This window comes from Primulina eburnea, chromosome 8 (assembly GCF_022965805.1).
Source record: "Primulina eburnea isolate SZY01 chromosome 8, ASM2296580v1, whole genome shotgun sequence".
NCBI lineage: Eukaryota > Viridiplantae > Streptophyta > Magnoliopsida > Lamiales > Gesneriaceae > Primulina > Primulina eburnea.
In genome coordinates, this window is record NC_133108.1 from 24,219,988 (window position 1) to 24,240,647 (window position 20,660).

Sequence of the window (20,660 nt, forward strand, 5' to 3'; positions counted from 1 at the left end):
CTGTCATGAGTAATACTGCTTTAAATTAAATACATTCCAAGACCTTTTGAGAGAACGTCCTTGAGCATCTTCTGTGAGACCCCGAGACTAAAATAGCTTAGATGGCATTTTGGTAAATAAGTTGAAAAATATTCAATTTATTTTGATGGCATTTTCGTAAATAAGTTGAAAAATAATGAATTAATTTTAAGGACAAAATGGTAAATTGTGACATATCTTTTTCATATTAAGTCCAAATGATTTGAAATTTTGATACAACGTAGAAAACTCAAATTTAGAGAAGTTTCATGTTTTGAGTTTTGGAAATTTTGATTGTTTGACGGATCCGAAGGGATACCGAAGTTAAAATGTTAAATAGTATATATTATATTAATCTGTTGTGGGGAGTCAGACGCTAATCATGTTCATAATCATCATTGGGACTAATCAAACAATTATGAACAAGGTCTAATTTTTTTTTAAAATGCGGAACGTAGCGAAATAAACGTATATACATCTCAGTATAAAAGTACAAGTCCTGTACCACATACATTTATTTAACTAAGGTTTAACAACTAATCTCAAGTATCCCAAACCCTATCTCTAATCCAAGTCCGGAGCCTCCACTCTAATCACGATCTCTCCTCATCTCCTGGACCCTGAACCTGTCCCACCTGTTGTCATGCACCCATACAAACACTACAACATCCGGATAATTCCGGTGAGAATATAATCCCAGTATAAATCAACGAAACATGCAATCATATGATAAACATAAAAGCATGGACAGATAACAGCAGTATATATCAAAAGCTGAAACATAATCAATATCATACTGTCGAAAATGCTCGTGACTCCACGACTCAGACTAGACTCTATCCTAGCCTAGGGATCCCGGTTTCCAGATGTGGTATTCCTATATCGACCAACAGTAATAGGAAAGACTCAAGTTCTATCCACGTCGATATAACCAAACATCCAGTGTCCTGACCAATCCTTCATGGACTGTGGTCCTATCACCAATATACTATCTCGTGACATCGTGCAATGTGCCCGTGGCTATCCCGCCACTATCAGGTACTTCTGTCACAAGATTACTCGTCTAATGCATGCTCCTATAACTCCATAGAACAGGAATTTAATCAAATCAAAAATCACAATAATAAAACATAATAATAAGTATGTGATTTAGAGAAACTCAAGTACATCCTACTTTAGTCGATGTCCCAATACCACATTGACTTATACCTTTCGTTCGTAGTTTCGGTCTGGAATTCAAACTCTGTCAATCCCTCAGTGTAAGGCCCGAGAATTCGATTACCGTAATCTGAAATGATTTGGGGGATAATTGATATGTTTATTGACGGAAAAAATCGGATCGAGAAAGACGGGAAAATGCATGAAAATGTGCGAGGAACAGTAGCCTCGCGCATATGCGCGGCACAGATGCGCGACGGGGGCAGAGAACCTCGCGCATATGTGCGACATGAATCCGCGCATGTGCGCGAGGTAAACCGAGAGTTGTGAAGAATTTTGAGGAACCTCGCGCATATGCGCCGATTGAGGGCGCGCATATGCGCGAGGCGTTGTGCATGCTACGCGCCGAGACATAGTGTCTGGCGCATATGCGCCGAGTTATGTCGCGCATATGCGCGAGACGTTCAGCACAAAGATTTAGCCACATGGCTTTAACATGCACGAAGTATATATATATATATATATATATATATATATATATATATATATATATATATATATATATATATATATATATATATATATATATATATATATATATATATATACATATGTTCCTTCATAAATCAGAAACAAAAGAATCGAGAAAGGTTTCTGAAAAAGAGTGAAAAATCCTTACGCCTTTTGTGAGAAATCCGTCCATCTGATTTTGAATCCGACTTGGGTATTGTGTTCCTATCAACGTAGGCTACAACTGGACGTAAGTTTTGCTATATTTTGATATGTTTTGAAATTATGGTATTCTCAGAATCTGATATGATTTATATATGATGTTGTTGTCATGTTAGACATCGTCTAATCGAAACCGGACTGATGAACAGATACCATATTAAATTGTTATGATTTTTAGAGTTGAGTTGATTGAGAATTGATATCAGAATTGGAGTATTATCGAGTATGAGGTGTTAGGATTGATATCTGACTAATATGGTAGTGCTGGATATATTGAAATTATGACGTTACGGAATTTGATTTAATTCTGATTGTATCCAGTATTTATTGAATGGTGTATTGATATCGTACCCTCGATATTGTTATTATCAGATTGAGTATTGACAGGCTTGGGGTTCGAGACTTCGACCGAGTCAGAGTATCAGAAAGAAATGTATAAATTAATGTTGAGTTGGGATTGCACAACTCGAGTGAGGTTTGACTCGAGTCTCTCTAAATCACATACTTAGTTTATTGCATTGATATTTGTAATTGATGAGATTGATGTTTGTAGTCTATTGATTTATAGCCACTGCATGTATTGACTACTGATTTGTTTAGTCATTGGCTGATTCGCCTAGTTACCGGCTGATTCGCCTAGTTACTGGCTGATTCGTCTAGTCATTGGCTGATTTGCCTATTCTTTGACTGATTCGTCAATTCTGCGGCCGATTCGCCCTGACACTGGATGTATGAATTATATCGATGCCGTTTAGGGATGGATTCATTCCTATCAACTGAGATTCGGTATATGTATTATTATTCAGACACCGGGATCCCTAGATTAGAATTGAGTCGAGTCTGAGACGACGTGTCAGTTGAGTCGAGTCTGAGACAACACGTCGGTTGAGTTGAGTCTGATACAACATGTTGATTTACATTGGTTATATCATTCATGTTTGTTGAATTGCTACATGTTAATGATACCTTGATTATGCTTTTATATATGTTTTTATATGATTGCATGATTACATTGTTTATACTGGGATTTATTCTCACCGAAGTTTTCCGGCTGTTGTCTTTTTTTGTATGTGTGCATGAAAACAGGTGGGGCTGAATCAGGGTCAAGAAGAGGATGAGAGAAGACAGTTAGCGTGGAGATCCGGACTTAGGAGTATATCTGTTACATCACCTGAGATGTAGTGAAGAAGCAGTAGTTATTATGATTTATTATTGTATAGGACTTGTACTTAGATCTGGATAGTAATCTTGTAAATGAGATAAGATTTATTTCATATGCTGCGTACTCTCGTATTTTTTTAAAAAAATTTAGACCCTGTTTATTTTAATTGACTAATTATTTCCAGAAAGTGATTAAGAATTGAATTAAGTTCGGGTCCCCACAACAGGTGGTATCAGAGCGATAGATCTTTTAGGCTGAGATAGAAGCTAGTGAGCGGGGTAGATTGAGTTTTATTTCCTTGCTTCTGATTTCTAGCATGCTTTACTGCTTTATACAATACATGTTACTTGATTTATCTGATTTCATTTTGTAATATGTATTATAGGGAACGAATCTGAACCGATTCTCGATCAGCAGTAAGATGATCGGGAAAGGGAACTGAAGTGAAACAGGTTTATTGGATTGGGTTACTAATCCATTTGATTATCAGATATGCGTCCGAGAAGAGTACCGGAATAGGGTAGTACTTCGAATCCTCCCATGGATGTTACAGCCACTCCTATGGAAAAATTATTGAAAAGATTTCAGTCATTCAAACCGCCAACCCTGAAAGGAACAGAGAATTCGGTTGACTGTGAAAGTTGGTTGAATGACATAGAAATGTTGTTTGATTCGTTGGAGTATACAGATGAACGACGAGTTCGGCTGATAGGACACCAGTTGCAGGACATTGCAAAGAACTGGTGGGTTACGATGAAGAGGGCCTTGGAGCATCGAGGTACGACTATTACTTGGGATGTATTTAAAACTGAGTTTTATCAGAGATTTTTCCCAGTGTCGTACAGGAAAGACAAGGGGGCGGAGTTTGCCAATTTGAGACAGGGTCAGCTGAACATTGAAGAATATGTGACCAAGTTCTCTACCTTGTTGATGTGTGCTCCACATGTGGCTGAAAATGACAAAGCCGTTGCTGATCAGTTCATCAATGGCTTGAATCCCGATATCTTTACATTGGTGAACACAGGGCGACTGAATAACTTTGCTGATGCCATGAATAGAGCAAAAGGCGCGGAAGCGGGCCTGATAAGGCAGAGAGGAGCTGCATCTGTTCCTCTGGGGGCAGCTCTTCTAGCTCCAGTGGTTCTCAACAAAGTTATACCGGCGTTTATTGCGAAACTTGTGGAGGGAGACATTCCACTGAACAATTCCAAGGAGTACTTGGTAGTTGCCACTTCTGCAAACAGCAGGGACATTTTGCCAGAGTGTGTCCACAGAAAGGTTCTCAAAGATCCCTAGGAGCCGAATCATCTGGATCAGCGGCACAGTGGAGTAGACGATCAGCTGCTGTTCATTCATTTTAGCCATCACCATCTCAGTCACAGCAGAGGCCAGGAGGAAGCCAAACAGTTGTCCAGCCTCATAGACAGCAGGCCAGAGTATTTGCTTTGACCGAGGAGCAGGCTCAGGAAGCACCAGATGATGATGTTGCAGGTAACTGTTCTTGATGTAGTTATCCTGCTTTTTTATTGATAAATACGGTTGCTTCCCATACATTTATTTCTGAATGATTTGCATTGAATCATGCATTGCCTGTTGAGTCTTTATCTACTGTAGTGTACCTCTTTACCGGTTGGGGAGAGTTTTATATCAGTGAATTCTGTAAAATATTGTATACTACAGTAGGATGAGAATGAGATTGAGTTAGATCGTGTGGTAGATGGTATTGTACTAGTATTCTCTGATTTTGGGAATGCATTACTGATATTGATATGCTGACCAAGTATAGAGCTGTAATGCCCGAGATTTAATTACTGCAATCAGATGTTGATAAATTGGTAGACTTGAGGTTATAGGAGCTCACGTGGAAAAGCCGGGCGTAGGTGCAAGAAAAACAAGATTTTGTACAGAACTCGTGGCGCCCGAGCGGTAGAAAGAGACCGCCCGAGCGCCAATGCACCATAAAAGTGATATTTGAACAGAAAGTTCTGCGCCCGAGCGGTAGAATATTACTGCCCGAGCGCCAATGTGGGATAAGCCAAGCATCTGGGCAGAGAGTGCCGCGCTCGAGCGGTACTTTCTTACCGCCCGAGCGCGAGACATGCAAATTGGAAAGTTGCCACGTTTCTCGGGGCATGCGAATTGTATATATATATATATACAAACATGCGAATCTTCTTCAGAAAAGAAGAAAACGAAGCCGAGGAAGAAAAGTATCGTGAAATCCTTACGCCTTTAGATTTCAATCCGTCCGTTAGATTTTAAATCCGACTTCGGTACTGTGTCCCTATCAACGCAGGCTACTGCAGGACGTAAGTTTTATTACGTTTTGACATGTCTTGAAATTATGATGTTGTTAGAATTGAATACACGTCATATATGTTGTTCTTGACATGTTAGACAGCGTAGAATCGAAGTCAGATTAAGAAACGGACTGAATATGAACTTGTTATGATTTTCAGAATGAGATTGACTAGAAATGATATCAAGATGGAGTGATATCGAGTATAAGACGTTAGGATTGATATCTGACTGATATGATATGGCTGAATATATTGAGATTATGCCGTTATGTTGTTGAAACAGAATTTGATTGAATTCAGTTTGTATCCAGTATTAATTGAGTGGTATATTGATATTGTACCCTAGATATTGTGATTTTCAGATTGAGAATTGACAGGCTTTGAGTTCGAGACTGCGACCGAGTCAGAGTATCTGAAAGAAAGGTATAAATTTATGTTGAGTTGGGATTGCACAACTCGAGTGAGGTTTGACTCGAGTCTCCCTAAATCACATACTTTCATTTATTGCATTGATATTTGCAATTGATGAGACTTATGATTGTAGTCTATTGATTTATAGCCACTGCATGTAATGACTGCTGATTCGTTAGTCATTGATTGATTTGCTTAGATACTGAATGCATGTATTGACTACTGAGTCGTTGAGTCATTGGCTGATTCGCCTAGTCACAGGCTGATTCGTCTGGTTATTGACTGATTCGTCTAAACTTAAGCTGATTCGCTTAATTACCGGCTGATTCGTCTGGTTATTGACTGATTCGTCTAAACTTAAGCTGATTCGCTTAATTACAGGCTGATTCGTCTGGTTATTGGCTGATTCGCCTAATTCTTGACTGATTCGTCAATTCTGCGGCTGATTCGCCCAGACACTGGATATATGAATTATATCGATGCCGTTTAGGGATTGATTCATTCCTATCGACTGAGATTCAGTATAATTATTATTATTCAAACATCGGGATCCCTAGGTTAGAGTTGAGTCGAGTCTGAGACGACGCGTCAGTGGAGTCGAGTCTGAGACGACGCGTCGGTTGGGTTGAGTCTGATACGACATGTTGATTTACATTGTTAATATCATTCAAGTTTATTGAATGCATGATATTGATTTATGTTTCTGAGTTGATACATGTTATGAATATTTCTTATATGCTTTCGTATATGCTTCTATATGATTGCATGTATACATTGTTTATACTGAGATATTTATATCTCACCGGATTTATCCGGCTGTTGTCTTGTTTTGTATGTGTGCATGACAACAGGTGGGGCTGGATCAGGGTCAAGAAGAGGATGAGAGAAGATTAGATAGCGTCGAGATCCGGGCTTCAAAGCAACATAGGATTCAGCACTGATATGTAGTTGAATCTAGTTGAATTCTTGTAGATAACACAAGATTTGCATGTTCATGTTTAATATGTAATTTGAGTAAATTACATTACGTTTCCGCTTTGTATTTTATAAAAAAAAATTTAGACCCTGTTTTATAATTGATTAATTAGTCCCAATAATGATTAAGATCATGATTAGCGTCCGGGTCCCCACAAGAGCTATCATAGATTAGTCCAGAAGATGGTGAGAATCGGACCTGAGATGGCCAAAGGATGAATATTGTACGATAAGGATTCTAGATTGAGAATTCCTTTGATATTCGTACTAGATATGACTCGATTATTACAGGAAGGAGCAGAGAAACTCCTTATGTATTTAGTTGATTTACTGAAATTGAGTCTATCATTGGCTGATTTACCAATGATATGAAAGTTATTGATGTTTTTCCGCAATAAGACTTCAGATCTAATTCCAGTCAGAGAGATTGATTTTAGCCTTGAGCGGATATCAGAAACGATTGAAATGGTGAAGCCTGATTGAGGCAGATTGCATTCAGGGTGTGTTAAATCTGAAGATGATGTATCTGTTGATTTGAGCAGAATTAAACCGTAATTAGTTGGCCGAGGTGGATATCAGTGTCAAATATTTGCGGTTTTATGAGTTTAGCAGATCAGTACCGATGAGTGATGTTTGAATCTGATGGAATATCGCGGTTATTCGGTCTCTGTGTTGGAATCAGATAGTAGACAATGGGGAATTTAGATTGTACAATCCGAACAAGAGCTGATTTTGAAATATAAGCAGCTCAGAATGTGCATAACTAGATAGCGTGGGTCAGAGCAAGACATCGATCCGAGTATCAGGTTCGTGACAATGTTCTGTATGTAAATAATCGTATTTTTGTGCCAGATGTTTCGGAGTTAAAACGATAGATACTATCAGAAGCGCACGACATTCGATTTAGTATTCATCCTAGTGGCAGGAAAATGTATAATAATTTGAAAAGACAGTTCTGGTGGAAATAAATGAAAGCTGATATTGCTGAATTTGTAGCCAAATGTCTGAATTGCCAACAGGTGAAGGTTGAGAGAAAGAAACTCGGAGGACTATTACAAAGTTTAACCATTCCTGAATGGAAATGGGATCACATTTCCAAGGATTTCATGACAACGTTACCGAGATCCTCCCGAGGTTGTGATGTGATTTGGGTTGTGATTGACAGAATAACCAAATCCGCATGTTTTATTCCGTACAAGATGACGTACCGATATGACCAGATGGCTGAGATTGATGTCAAAGAAGTGGTCAAAATGTACGGGGTGCCAAAGTCGATTGTTTCAGACCATGATCCTCGATTTACATCGTACTTCTGGCAAGGTTTACAGCAGGCTCTAGGTACGAAGCTACATCTGAGCACCGCATATCATCCACAGACCGACGGACAATCTGAGCGGACTATTCAGACATGGGAGGATATGCTGAGAGCTGTAATGCTTGATCTAACACTGGATGGCATGATTCATTACCACCTTGTGAGTTTTCGTACAACAACAGCTATTAGACGAGTATTGAGATGGCCCCTTTCGAAGCGTTGTACGGAAAGAAATATTAATCCCCTGTTTATTGGGATGATGTCTCTGAGGTTCCTGAGATTGGACCTGATATGATCAGAGATATGATTGAAAATGTGAAGCTAATTCGAAAGAAAATGAAAACAGCTCATAATAAACAGATTGAATATGCCAACGTCGGATGATGACTGTTGGTATTTGAGACCGAAGATCGAATATATCCTTGATTGGGATAAACAGATTCGATAATAACGGATGGTGTTGAGTTGTTACGAACTGTTGGTTGATATATACGGATATTGTATAGCCTGTATTGCGAGATTGATTCGATCAGAGTTATGTCGAGTGGTATTATGATATTATATTTCTTGAATTCATATTCCAAATTGAAATTAGAGATCCGTAAAGACAGATATTTCAGAATGGAAATTATTCTGTTGTTGAAAACGCAGTAGGATTTTCAGAATATTGAAGAGATTACCTGGAAGACAGAATCTGATATGAGATTGATTTCAGAATGGATTCATTGAAATGAATTTTCTGATTAAACTCTATTATACATTTTTCTGATATATCTGAATTGATTGCCTGTGATTTCGAGGACGAAATCTATCTTCGGGGGGGAGAAATGTAAGACCCGAGAATTCGATTACCGTAATCTGAAATGATTTGGGGGATAATTGATATGTTTATAGACGGAAAGGATCGGACCAGGAAAGACGAGAAAATGCATGACAATGTGCGAGGAACAGTAGCCTCGCGCATATGCGCGGCACAGATGCGCGCATATGCGCGACGGGGGCAGAGAACCTCGCGCATATGCGCGACACGAATCCGCGTATGTGCGCGAGGTAACCCGAGAGTTGTGAAGAAGTTTGAGGAACCTCGCGCATATGCGCCGATTGAGGGCGCGCATATGCGTGAGGTGTTGTGCATGCTACGCGCCGAGACATAATGTCTAGTGCATATGCGCCGAGTGATGTCGCGCATATGAGCGAGACGTGCAGCACAAAGATTTAGCCGCATGGCTTTAACATGAACGAAGTTTATATATATATATATATATATATATATATATATATATATATATATATATATATATATATATAAATATATATATATATGTTCCTTCAGAAATCAGAAAATGAATCGAGAAAGGTTTCTAAAAATGAGTGAAAAATCCTTACGCCTTTTGTGAGAAATCCGTCCGTCCAATTTTGAATCCGACTTCGTTATTGTGTTCCTATCGACGTAGGCTACAACTGGACGTAAGTTTTGCTACGTTTTGATATGTTTTGAAATTATGGTATTGTCAGAATCTGATAATATTCATATATGATATTGTTGTCATGTTAGACATCGTCTAATCGAAACCGGACTGAGGAACATATACCATATTAAGTTGTTATGATTTTTAGAGTTGAGTTGATTGAGAATTGATATCAGAATTGGAGTATTATCGAGTATGAGGTGTTAGGATTGATATCTGACTAATATGGTAGTGCTTGATATATTGAAATTATGACGTTATGTTGTTGAAACGGAATTTGATTTAATTCTGATTGTATCCAGCATTGATTGAATAGTGTATTGATATCGTACCCTCGATATTGTTATTATCAGATTGAGTATTGACAGGCTTGGGGTTCGAGACTTCGACCGAGTCAGAGTATCAGAAAGAAATGTATAAATTAATGTTGAGTTGGGATTGCACAACTCGAGTGAGGTTTGACTCGAGTCTCCCTAAATCACATACTTAGCTTATTTCATTGATATTTGTAATTGATGAGATTGATGTTTGTAGTCTATTGATTTACAGCAACTGCATGTATTGACTACTGATTCGTTTAGTCATTGACTGATTCGCCTAGTTACCGGCTGATTCGTCTGGTTATCGGTTGATTCGCCTAGCTACTGGCGGATTCGTCAAGTCATTGGCTGATTCGCCTATTCTTTGACCGATTCGTCCAGACATTGGATGTATGAATTATATCGATGCCGTTTAGGGATTGATTCATTCCTATCAACTGAGATTCGGTATAATTATATTATTATTCAGAAACGGGGATCCCTAGATTAGAATTGAGTCGAGTCTGAGAAGACGCGTCAGTTGAGTCGAGTCTGAGACAACGCGTCGGTTGAGTTGAGTCTGATACGACATGTTGATTTACATTGGTTATATCATTCATGTTTGTTGAATTGCTACATGTTAATGATACCTTGATACGACATGTTGATTTACATTGGTTATATCATTCATGTTTGTTGAATTGCTACATGTTAATGATACCTTGATTATGCTTTTATATATGTTTTTATATGATTGCATGATTACATTGTTTATACTGGGATTTATTCTTACCGGAGGTATCCGGCTGTTGTCTTGTTTTGTATGTGTGCATGACAACAGGTGGGGCTGAATCACGGTCAAGAAGAGGATGAGAGAAGACAGTTAGCGTGGAGATCCGGACTTAGGAGTATATCTGTTACATAACCTGAGATGTAGTGAAGAAGCAGTAGTTATTATGATTTATTATTGTACAAGACTTGTACTTAGATCTGGATAGTAATCTTGTAAATGAGATAAGATTTATTTCATATACTGCGTACTCTCGTATTTTTTAAAAAAAATTTAGACCATGTTTATTTTAATTGACTAATTATTCCCAGAAAGTGATTAAGAATTGAATGAAGTTCGGGTCCCCACACTCAATCTGGCACTGTCAATATCAATAATCTCATATCAATATACTGCCCAAATCGATACCAATCTGATCAATAATTCAAAATTAACGGTATAACAGCACAATCCCGATATCCAGGTCAATACAACATCACCAGATAATAATTCCCTCAACTCATAATCACTACCGATACAATCTGATATCGTATCTCAGCAAATTAACTTCAGAAAATCATAACAATTCCTTAATCGATATGTTTCTAAATCTGACTTCGATTCTATGATGTCTAACATGCCAAGAACATCATATATGAATCCCATTCAATTCTGACAATATCATAATTTCAAAACATGTCCAAACGTAATAAAACTTACGTCCAGTTGTAGCCCGTGTCGATAGGAACACAGTACCGAAGTCAGATTTCAGATCGAACAGACGGATTCTCACAAAAGGCGTAAGGATTTTTCTTAACTTCCCTCGACCTTTTTCTCTCGTTTCTGAAGAATTGCGTTGCTTGTATATATATATATATACATCTCGTGCATGACAAGCTACGTGTCTTCTTTTTCCAATTGCACGTCTCGCGCTCGGGCGGACATAAAGTTCCACCTGGGCGCGGAACTTACGGCCCTCGCATTATATCCCCTCGCGCTCGGGCAGTCAAAAACTTCCGCCCGGGCGCGAGGTGTTCGGGTTTCCTTGTATTTTAACATAGGCGCTCTGGCGGTAAAACACTTCCGCCCGAGCGCCAAACTCTCGGCCCATACATTATTTGTTGAACATGGGCGCTCGGGCGGCACTTTTCTTCCGCTCGGGCGCCAACAGTACTGTACAAAATTGCATAATTCCTATGCATTGCCCAATCTGGTCTCGGGATGATTTGTCTATAATCATATCAATTCATAATCAGTATAACATATCAGATTACAATAATCAAATTCTCGGACATTACATCTTCTAAATAAAATGATCCCGAGCTAACTCTCCGGGTAATTTTATAGGGTCCTTCCCAGTGATCTTCTAATTTTCCTACATCCCCAGTAGGGTTAACTTTCTTCATAACCAAATCTCCTACTTGAAAGTCTCGGATCCGGACCCTCCGGTTATAAGATTTCATAACACGATTCCTGTATGCTTCCATCCGAATAGTTGCTCGGTCTCTCTTTTCTTCTACCAGATCCAACTCCATGGCCCGACTTTGATCATTCTCATTTGGGTAAGATTCTACCCGGGAGGAAACTTTCCCGATTTCGACTGGGAGGACTGCTTCAGAACCATATACTAAGCTGAAGGGAGTTTCTTGAGTAGGTGCCCGGGGAGTAGTTCTGTAAGCCCATAGAACACTAGGTAACTCCTCCACCCAATCTTTTCCTTTACCTTTAAGTCTTGCTTTTAATGCTTGCACAATGATTCTATTGACAACTTCTGTTTGACCATTGGCTTGAGGATATGCAACAGAGGTAAAAGATTGAGTGATTTTCATTTCCTGGCACCATGGCGTAATTCCTTTGCCCTGGTCTTCTATTATCCGAGATTATTCTCCTGGGCACACCGAACCAGCACAAAATTCTTTTCCACAAGAATTTCAATACTTCCTGCTCGGTGATTTTTGCTAAAGGCTCAGCTTCAACTCACTTGGAAAAGTAGTCAACAGCTACTAGTAAGAATTTTTTCTGAGCCCGGGCAACTGGAAAAGGACCCACAATATCCATGCCCCATTGATAAAAAGGTCAGGAAGCCCAGATAGGCTTCATGAGAGTGGCCGGGCTGTGGCTGAAATTCGAATGATGCTGACAGCCCTCACAAGTCTGGACCAACTGAGCAGAATCTCGTTTTAAGGTTTGCCACCAAAATCCAGCAAGCATTTTTTTCGAGCTAAAGACATTCCTCCGAGGTGCTCGGCACAACACCCCTCATGAATCTCTCGGAGAACATAATCCACCTCTTTCTCAGTTAAACATTTCAGAAGCGGTCCTTGGAATGATCTCCTATACAAAATTTTATTTAAGAGAACAAACCTGGGAGCTTGTCTCTTGATCTTCTGAGCTCGGGCTTTATCCTCGGGGAGCTCATGGTTTGTAATGTACGCGATCAGTGGTATCATCCATGAGTCTTCAGGCATGGGTGATGCTTCTTCCTCCGTAGAGAGGACCAACCTAGTAATATGCAGCACTTCCCGGGTATTAACTTCTGATAAAGAAGCAGCCATTTTAGCCAAAGCGTCTGCCTCACTGTTTTCCTCCCGGGGTATTTGTTCAATACTCCAATCCATGAAGCTTTCTGCTTGGGCTCGAATGAGCTGTAAATATTTAAGCATTCTGTCATCCTTAGTCTCATAAATGCCCTTTATTTGTTGAGTGATGAGCTGTTAATCAGAATATAGAATAATCCGGGAAGCTCCAACTTCCCGGGCAGCTCGAATACCTGCAAGAACAGCCTCATACTCACCTTCATTGTTGGTTATCCGGGAATCAATTCTTAATGCTAATTTGATCTTTTCTCCCAGGGGAGACAACCAACACCACCCCTACTCCGCACCCCACCAGGCTAGATGCCCCATCCACCGACACTCTCCATACCTCCTCCTTGCTGGGCTGGATCATTTCAGATAAGAAATCTGACAAAGCCTGCGTTTAATGGCCACTCGGGGCTTGTACTCGATGTCATATTCCCCCAACTCTACTGTCCATTTTATCATTCGCCAGAGTGAGTCATGATCCTACCCAGAGGAATATTGGTAAGCACAATAACTTGATGTGACAGAAAGTAAGGTCTTAGCTTCCGGGCGGTCATGACCAGGGCCAAAGCAATTTTCTCCACTTCTCTATACCGGAGCTCAGGCCCCCTCAGAGCATGACTGACATAATAGACAGGTTTTTGATCAGTTCCTTCCTCTTTTATAAGAACTGAGCTGACAGCATACTCTGTAGTAGACAGGTAGACATATAATCTTTCTCCGGGTTCCGGTTTCACCAACACAGGGAGCCCTGCAAGATGAATTTTCAAGTCCTGGAAAGCCTGTTCACATTTCTCATCCCATCCGAATTGCTGGGCCTTCCTTAAGACTTGAAAGAAAGGATAACTCCGTTGTGCTGATCGGGAAATAAATCTGGAAAGGGAAGCAATTCTCCCGGTTAGCTTTTGTACCTCTTTGACAGATCGGGGAGATGGCATGCTCAGCACATATTTGACTTTCTCTTGATTCGCCTCGATCCCCCGGTCTGTCACAATGAATCCCAAGAATTTGCCACTCTTCACGCCAAAAATACACTTGGCAGGATTAAGCTTGATTAAATAATGCATGAGAGTGGCAAAAGTTTCTTCTAGATCACTAATAAAGCTGGCACCCTCCCAGGATTTGGATAGAATATCATTCACATAGACTTCCACATTCCGTCACAGCTGCTTCTCAAAGACTTTATTCATGAGACGCTGGTAAGTAGCCCCTGCATTCTTCAACCCGAAAGGCATTACAATATAACAAAATGTACCTCCCGAGGTGATGAATCTGGCTTTATCTTGATCACTTTTAGCCAGGGGGATTTGATGGTACCCCTGGTATGCGTCCATGAAACTTAGCAATTCATAGCCTGAGGTGGAATCAACCAGCTGATCAATCCTGGGCAGAGGATAATGATCTTTGGGGCACGCCTTGTTGAGATCGCGGAAGTCTACACACATGCGCCAATTCCCGGTAGATTTGGGCACCAAAACCACATTCGAAAGCCATGTAGGGAATTGAATTTCCCGAATGTGGCCAGCTTTCATAAGCTCCTTAATTTGCGCATCAATCACTTTGTCCTTTTCAGGGCCAAAGTGCCTTTTTTTTTGCTTTACCGGGCGAGATCCCGGGAGGATGTTCAATTGGTGCTCCGCTATCAAGGGAGAAATCCCTGTCAACTCCTGTTGGGACCAGGCAAACACACGAATATTAGTTTTCAAACAGTTAATGAAACTAACCCGAGTGGATATACTGAGATCTCGGGCCACCCGGATTTGCTGGCCTGGTCCGACTTCTATTACTTCTTGCTCTTCTTCTGCCACAAAATGCACCTCTCCTCTCCCAATCATTCTCTCTCCTTCCCCGTCCACCCTTGCCTTCTTCTCCTCCCTCCCGGTTTTGCTCTGATCTTCCCTGACCGCCTCCACATAGCACTTCCGAGAAGATGGCTGATCTCCCCAGACTTTTCCTACCCGGGCTCCCACGGGAAACTTTATTTTCTGGTGGTAGGTGGATGCCACGGCTCTTAGCTCATTCATAGCCGGCCTCCCTAGAATGATATTGTATGATTATGGGGAGTCCACCACGGTGAATGAGGTCATCACTGTCTTTTTAAGATCCTAGGAGCCCAGAGTTAATGGAAAAACGATCTCCCCTTCCGGGTATACCACATGACCAGCAAAACCAATGAGGGCCGTTTCCATAGCCTCCAAATGATAGCCCTGCAAATCCATCTGCATAAAGGCATCTTTAAAAATTACATTCACAGAGCTGACCGAGTCCACGAAAACTCGTAGAATATCATAATTAGCCACTCGGGCTTGAATCACCAAGGCATCGTTGTGGGGCAAATTTACTCCCTTCAAATATTTTGGTCCAAAACAGATGACCGCCTCATTCCTTCTTGCTCCCTCCACCTCCAAACACTCCCTCCTACTTCTCGACTTCCTTGCCCGGTTGGAGTCTCCATCAGTGGAGCCTCCGGATATCATTTTGATCAACCCCGTAGCAGGGGGCGAGTTCTTCTTTCTTTCGGGCTCAGGCTTCCTTCTTCTATTGGGTTCAATCCTCGGGATATTCCTCACACTTCCTCCTCGGGCGTCGGATCCTGGTGGCCGAGACGTCCAAGGTGGTATTCTCAGCCTCCGGCTATTGTTGCTGGGTCCCGGGATGGAAGGTGAGACATAATTCCCCTTCAGTGCCTTGTAGTTTTCAGTGTTATGGTGGAACACTTTGTGAAAAAAGCAAAATCCACTCTTTTCTGGCCAGGATAACTGATGATCCGGGGCCAAATCTCTGCTGCACTCCTGCACTTCCCTCTCCCGAGCAACTTTCAGAGGCACGTGGTGAGAAAAGTGCCATGTATTGCCTCTCTTCTGTCCCCTCTCCTCGGGTTTAGACACCCGGTCTCCTTTTTCCTTTCTCACAGCTTCCCTCTTCTGTTTCTGGGCCTCCTCCTTATTGATATATTTTTCTGCTCGCGACAATAGATCCTCGAAATCCCCTGGCACCTTCTTAATCAGTGACTTGAAGAATTCACCCTCTCTCAAACCCTGGGTGAATGCAGTTGTCACGCCTCGAGTCCGAAGCGTCGGTGACATCCGGCATTGTTTAACAATTAAATTGAAAACAATAAAGCCTCGTATCAAATCAAACCAGTCTTTTTCATAAATGAAATATTGTCTTACAATGACAAAGGAATAAAATACATCAGAGTTTCAAATAGCGGAAACGAAAGAAAAGTAGAATGTTGGATTCCGATCTTGATCTCCGATTCACCAACCCCAGAAAGCGTTTTGTTCTTCCTCATCCAGTTGTCCCTCATTTTTATCTGAAATTTGTAAGGGGTGAGTGTTTTGGGAAACACTCAGCAAGTGGGGGTCGATCGATTCCAAAATTACATATAGAACTTAGTTTCTTAGAACTCTTCTTTAACAAACTTTCAAAATCAATATCTTTAACTTAATTAGACAGAAACGGTTCAAAGGATAGAACTTATCAAATGATTCAGAACAAAACAGAAGCAATACAGATATTCAGAACAGAACATATCAGAACAGACAGAACACTGTTACTCATCTCATTTCCATGGTCAAATTGTCCCCAATATGTTAGTCATCTAAGGGGTGAGGCCAGAACATGGTTTTATACCCACCAATGGGGGCCAGACAGAACATGGTTTTATACCCACCAATGGGGGCCAGACAGAACTACAATTCTCATCCCATTTCAATTTGAGTCGTAACAGTGCAAACAGAATTCAGACAGAACTTTTCAGATATTCAGATTTCAGAGTTATTCGTACTGACATAGCGGAACCAAGAATTTCGAAGCACAAAGAGAACACATAATCGATCGAAATTTTAAAATAGAACACAGTTATTTTCGAAAATGACATACTAGCATGCATGTCACGTTATTGCATATCGAAGTTAAAAATAGAAATGAATTATATAACAAAAGCCCACTTACTATTCTTAAACGAAGCTTCCTCTCGAAAAATTCGGCAGCACTTCGGCGTGATTTTTGTAACTGATGTCGTCGATCGGGCAGCACTTTGACGCAGAATTGCAACTTCTGATTGCACGAACAGGATTTCCTTCTTTTCTCTTTATTTCGGCCGTGACTTGTGTGTGATGGGGGAGGATCGAAAATTTTGGGAAGTGAGGGAAAGGAATGGCCGAAACCTTGGCTTAGTTTTTGTAAGGTTTTTGCAATACATGTGTCTCCTATTTATAGACCATCACTTGACCCTTCATTTAGCCTTGTGGCCGATCACTTGGAGATCAAGAAAGGCACTAATTGCTTTGATAATCCCCATGAGTCACCTTGATCATCTCAATGGTTATTTCTTACACCATGAATTTGTCCTTCCCTTAGCTCAAGCCCTTAGCTCCCTTTTTGGTTTACTCAAAAGGCAACTCTTGCATGTTTAATTTGTCCAAAGCTTTAGCTTATCTTTTAGCTCCATTTGTGGTCTTGTTAGGACAAGCTTGGTTGAGCTTCTTCGAGCTGGAAGTTTGCGTCCTTGAGCTGGGGTTTTACTCCTCTCGTGAAAACTCTTCAATGGATACGGTTACTTGTAGCTTGGCCTCCTGTTGAGCTAATCCCCGAGCTTAGAATCTACTTTCTCGAGTTAAATTTGATGAGATTTAAGTTATTATTCAAGTAGTTTAATTGAAACAAAAATTACTGAATCATTTTAAATAATTTTTATATTACTTACTTGATTTACTTCGGTCGAAATTTTCGGGTTCTCACATCCCTCCCTCCTTATTTAAAGTTTTGTCCTCGAAACTTGCATTAACTTGGTCATTCAAATAGGTGAGGGTATTGCGACCGCATCTTTTCTTCGAGTTCCCAAGTTGCCTCTTTTTCAGTATGGTTTGACCACTGTACTTTGACATATGGGATGGTCCGGTGTCTCAACACTTGGTCTTTAGTGTCCACTATTCGGCTAGGGACTTCTTCATATTTGAGTTCCTCGTTCAGGTTACCTTCGATCATTAGAGGTGTAACTTTAAGTACATTGTTCGGGTCCGGGACATATTTTCGTAGTTGTGAGATGTGGAAAACATTATGTATTCTGGACATCTCAGGCGGTAAAGCCAGTCGATAAGCTAAAGTTCCCACCTTATCCAGTATTTCGAACGGTCCCACATATCTTGGGTTCAACTTGCCGGATTTGCTGAACCGAACTACTCCTTTCATGGGAAAGACTTTGACGTAAGCTTTTTCTCCGATTTCTAGTTCCAAAGGCCTTCTTTTCAAATCAGCCCAACTCTTTTGTCTGTCCTGAGCTGCCTTGAGTCTTTCTTTGATTATGGCTACTTTATCGACAGTTATTTGAATGAGCTCTGGCCCGGTGATAGCTTTTTCTCCGACTTCATCCCAGTATAAGGGCGACCTACACTTCCGACCATATAGGGCCTCATATGGGGCCATCTCAATGCTACTGTGATAACTGTTGTTATAGGCAAATTCAATCAGAGGTAACTGTTCGCTCCAATTTCCAGAAAAATCCAATGCACATGCTCTCAACATGTCTTCAAGGGTCTGAATTGTCCTCTCAGTTTGGCCATCAGTTTGAGGATGATAGGCCGTGCTGAGCGTAACTTTGGTTCCCATGGCCTTTTGAAAACTTTTCCAAAATCTTGAAACGAATCTTGGATCTCTATCAGACAATATACTTGCCGGTACTCCATGCAGTTTCACTATATTATCCATATACAGGGTAGCTAACTTATCCAAGTTATAATTCATCCGTACTGGCAAGAAATGGGCAGACTTGGTTAATCTGTCAATGATTACCCAGATTCCGTCATGACCCTGCCTCGATTTTGGTAGCCCGACTACAAAGTCCATGGAGATATTATCCCACTTCCACTCGGGTATTTCTAATGGCTGCAGAAGCCCTCCAGGTCGCTGATGTTCCGCCTTGACTTGTTGACAGACTAAACACTTTGCAACAAAGACCGCTACGTCTTTCTTCATTCCATTCCACCAGTAGTTATTTTTCAAATCCCTGTACATCTTGGTGCTTCCTGGATGTACTGAAAATTTTGATTTATGTGCCTCGGCCATCACCTCTTCTCGAATTCCATCGATGTTTGGCACATATAATCGCCCTTTCATCCAAAGGATACCATCTTTATCAATTTGAAATTCTGGAATCTTTCCTTCCTGAATTTGTTCCTTTATCTTGAAGATATTGGTGTCTTGACTTTGTTTTAGTTTGATGGTCTCTTGGAGACCTGGTTGCACTGATAATGACGATAAACTCACTTTTCCGGGGTTCCTCCGACTCAATGCATCTGCCACTTTATTTGCTTTTCCCGGATGATAGCTGATTACCAAATCGTAATCTTTGAGAAGTTCCATCCACCTTCTTTGCCTCATGTTTAATTCCTTCTGAGTGAAAATGTACTTAAGGCTCTGGTGATCAGTAAAAACTTCACATTTTACTCCATAAAGATAGTGCCTCCAGATTTTAAGCGCGAATACTACTGCGGCTAGCTCCAAATCATGAGTGGGGTAATTCTGCTCATACGGCTTCAATTGCCGTGAGGCATAAGCGATTACCTGACCCTCTTGCATAAGCACACACCCTAATCCTCCCTTTGAAGCATCACTGTATATGGTAAAATTCTTACCATCCTCGGGAAGAATCAGTACTGGTGTGGATGAGAGTTTTGTCTTCAGGGTTTCAAAACTCTTTTCACAAGCTTCATTCCAAATGAATTTCGAATTTTTCTGAGTAAGTTTAGTGAGTGGGATAGCTATTGACGAAAATCCTTCTACAAATTTTCTATAATAGCCTGCTAATCCCAGAAAACTTCTTATCTCTGTCACTGTTTTAGGTTGAGGCCAATCTTTAATTGCCTCCACTTTCTTAGGGTCTACTGACACCCCTTGTTCTGAGATTATATGACCTAGGAACGCCACACTTTTCAGCCAGAACTCACACTTCTTGAATTTGGCATAGAGTTCTTTCTCTCGTAATGTTTGCAAAGTAAGACGCAGATGCTCACTATGTTCTTCCTCACTTGGTGAGTACACCAAGATGTCATCTATGAACACTACCACGAACTTATCGAGATACGGTTTGAATACTCGGTTCATAAGATCCATGAATGCTGCAGGAGCATTGGTTAGACCAAATGGCATTACCGTGAATTCGTAGTGCCCATACCTTGTCCTAAAAGCAGTCTTAGGGATATCTTCTGCTTTGACTTTTAACTGATGGTAACCTGATCTGAGATCAAGTTTTGAGAAAACTTTAGCTCCTTTTAGCTGATCGAAAAGATCATCTATTCTCGGGAGTGGGTACTTATTCTTTATGGTGATCTTGTTTAGCTCCCGGTAGTCGATACATAGCCTCATGCTTCCGTCCTTTTTCTTGACAAAAAGCACTGGGGCTCCCCACGGAGATGCACTAGGACGAATCTGCTTCTTGTCCAGCAATTATTGGAGTTGCTCCTTTAA

The 20,660-nt window shown here is 40.7% G+C and overlaps 2 protein-coding genes across 2 annotated transcripts; both read right to left on the bottom strand.

Annotated features, from left to right (window-relative positions):
• Positions 1 to 12,788: 12,788 nt before the first annotated feature.
• On the bottom strand, positions 12,789 to 13,408 carry LOC140839103 (uncharacterized). Its single transcript, XM_073205736.1, has 2 exons — positions 13,403 to 13,408; positions 12,789 to 13,319 (listed from the first exon to the last, which is right to left on the bottom strand). Exons 1-2 carry the CDS (start codon positions 13,406 to 13,408, stop codon positions 12,789 to 12,791), a joined length of 537 nt encoding a protein of 178 aa, XP_073061837.1.
• Positions 13,409 to 15,295: 1,887 nt separating this feature from the next.
• On the bottom strand, positions 15,296 to 16,276 carry LOC140839105 (uncharacterized). Its single transcript, XM_073205737.1, has one exon. The coding sequence runs from the start codon at positions 16,274 to 16,276 to the stop codon at positions 15,296 to 15,298; it is 981 nt and encodes a 326-aa protein (XP_073061838.1).
• Between the last annotated feature and the right edge of the window lie 4,384 nt (positions 16,277 to 20,660).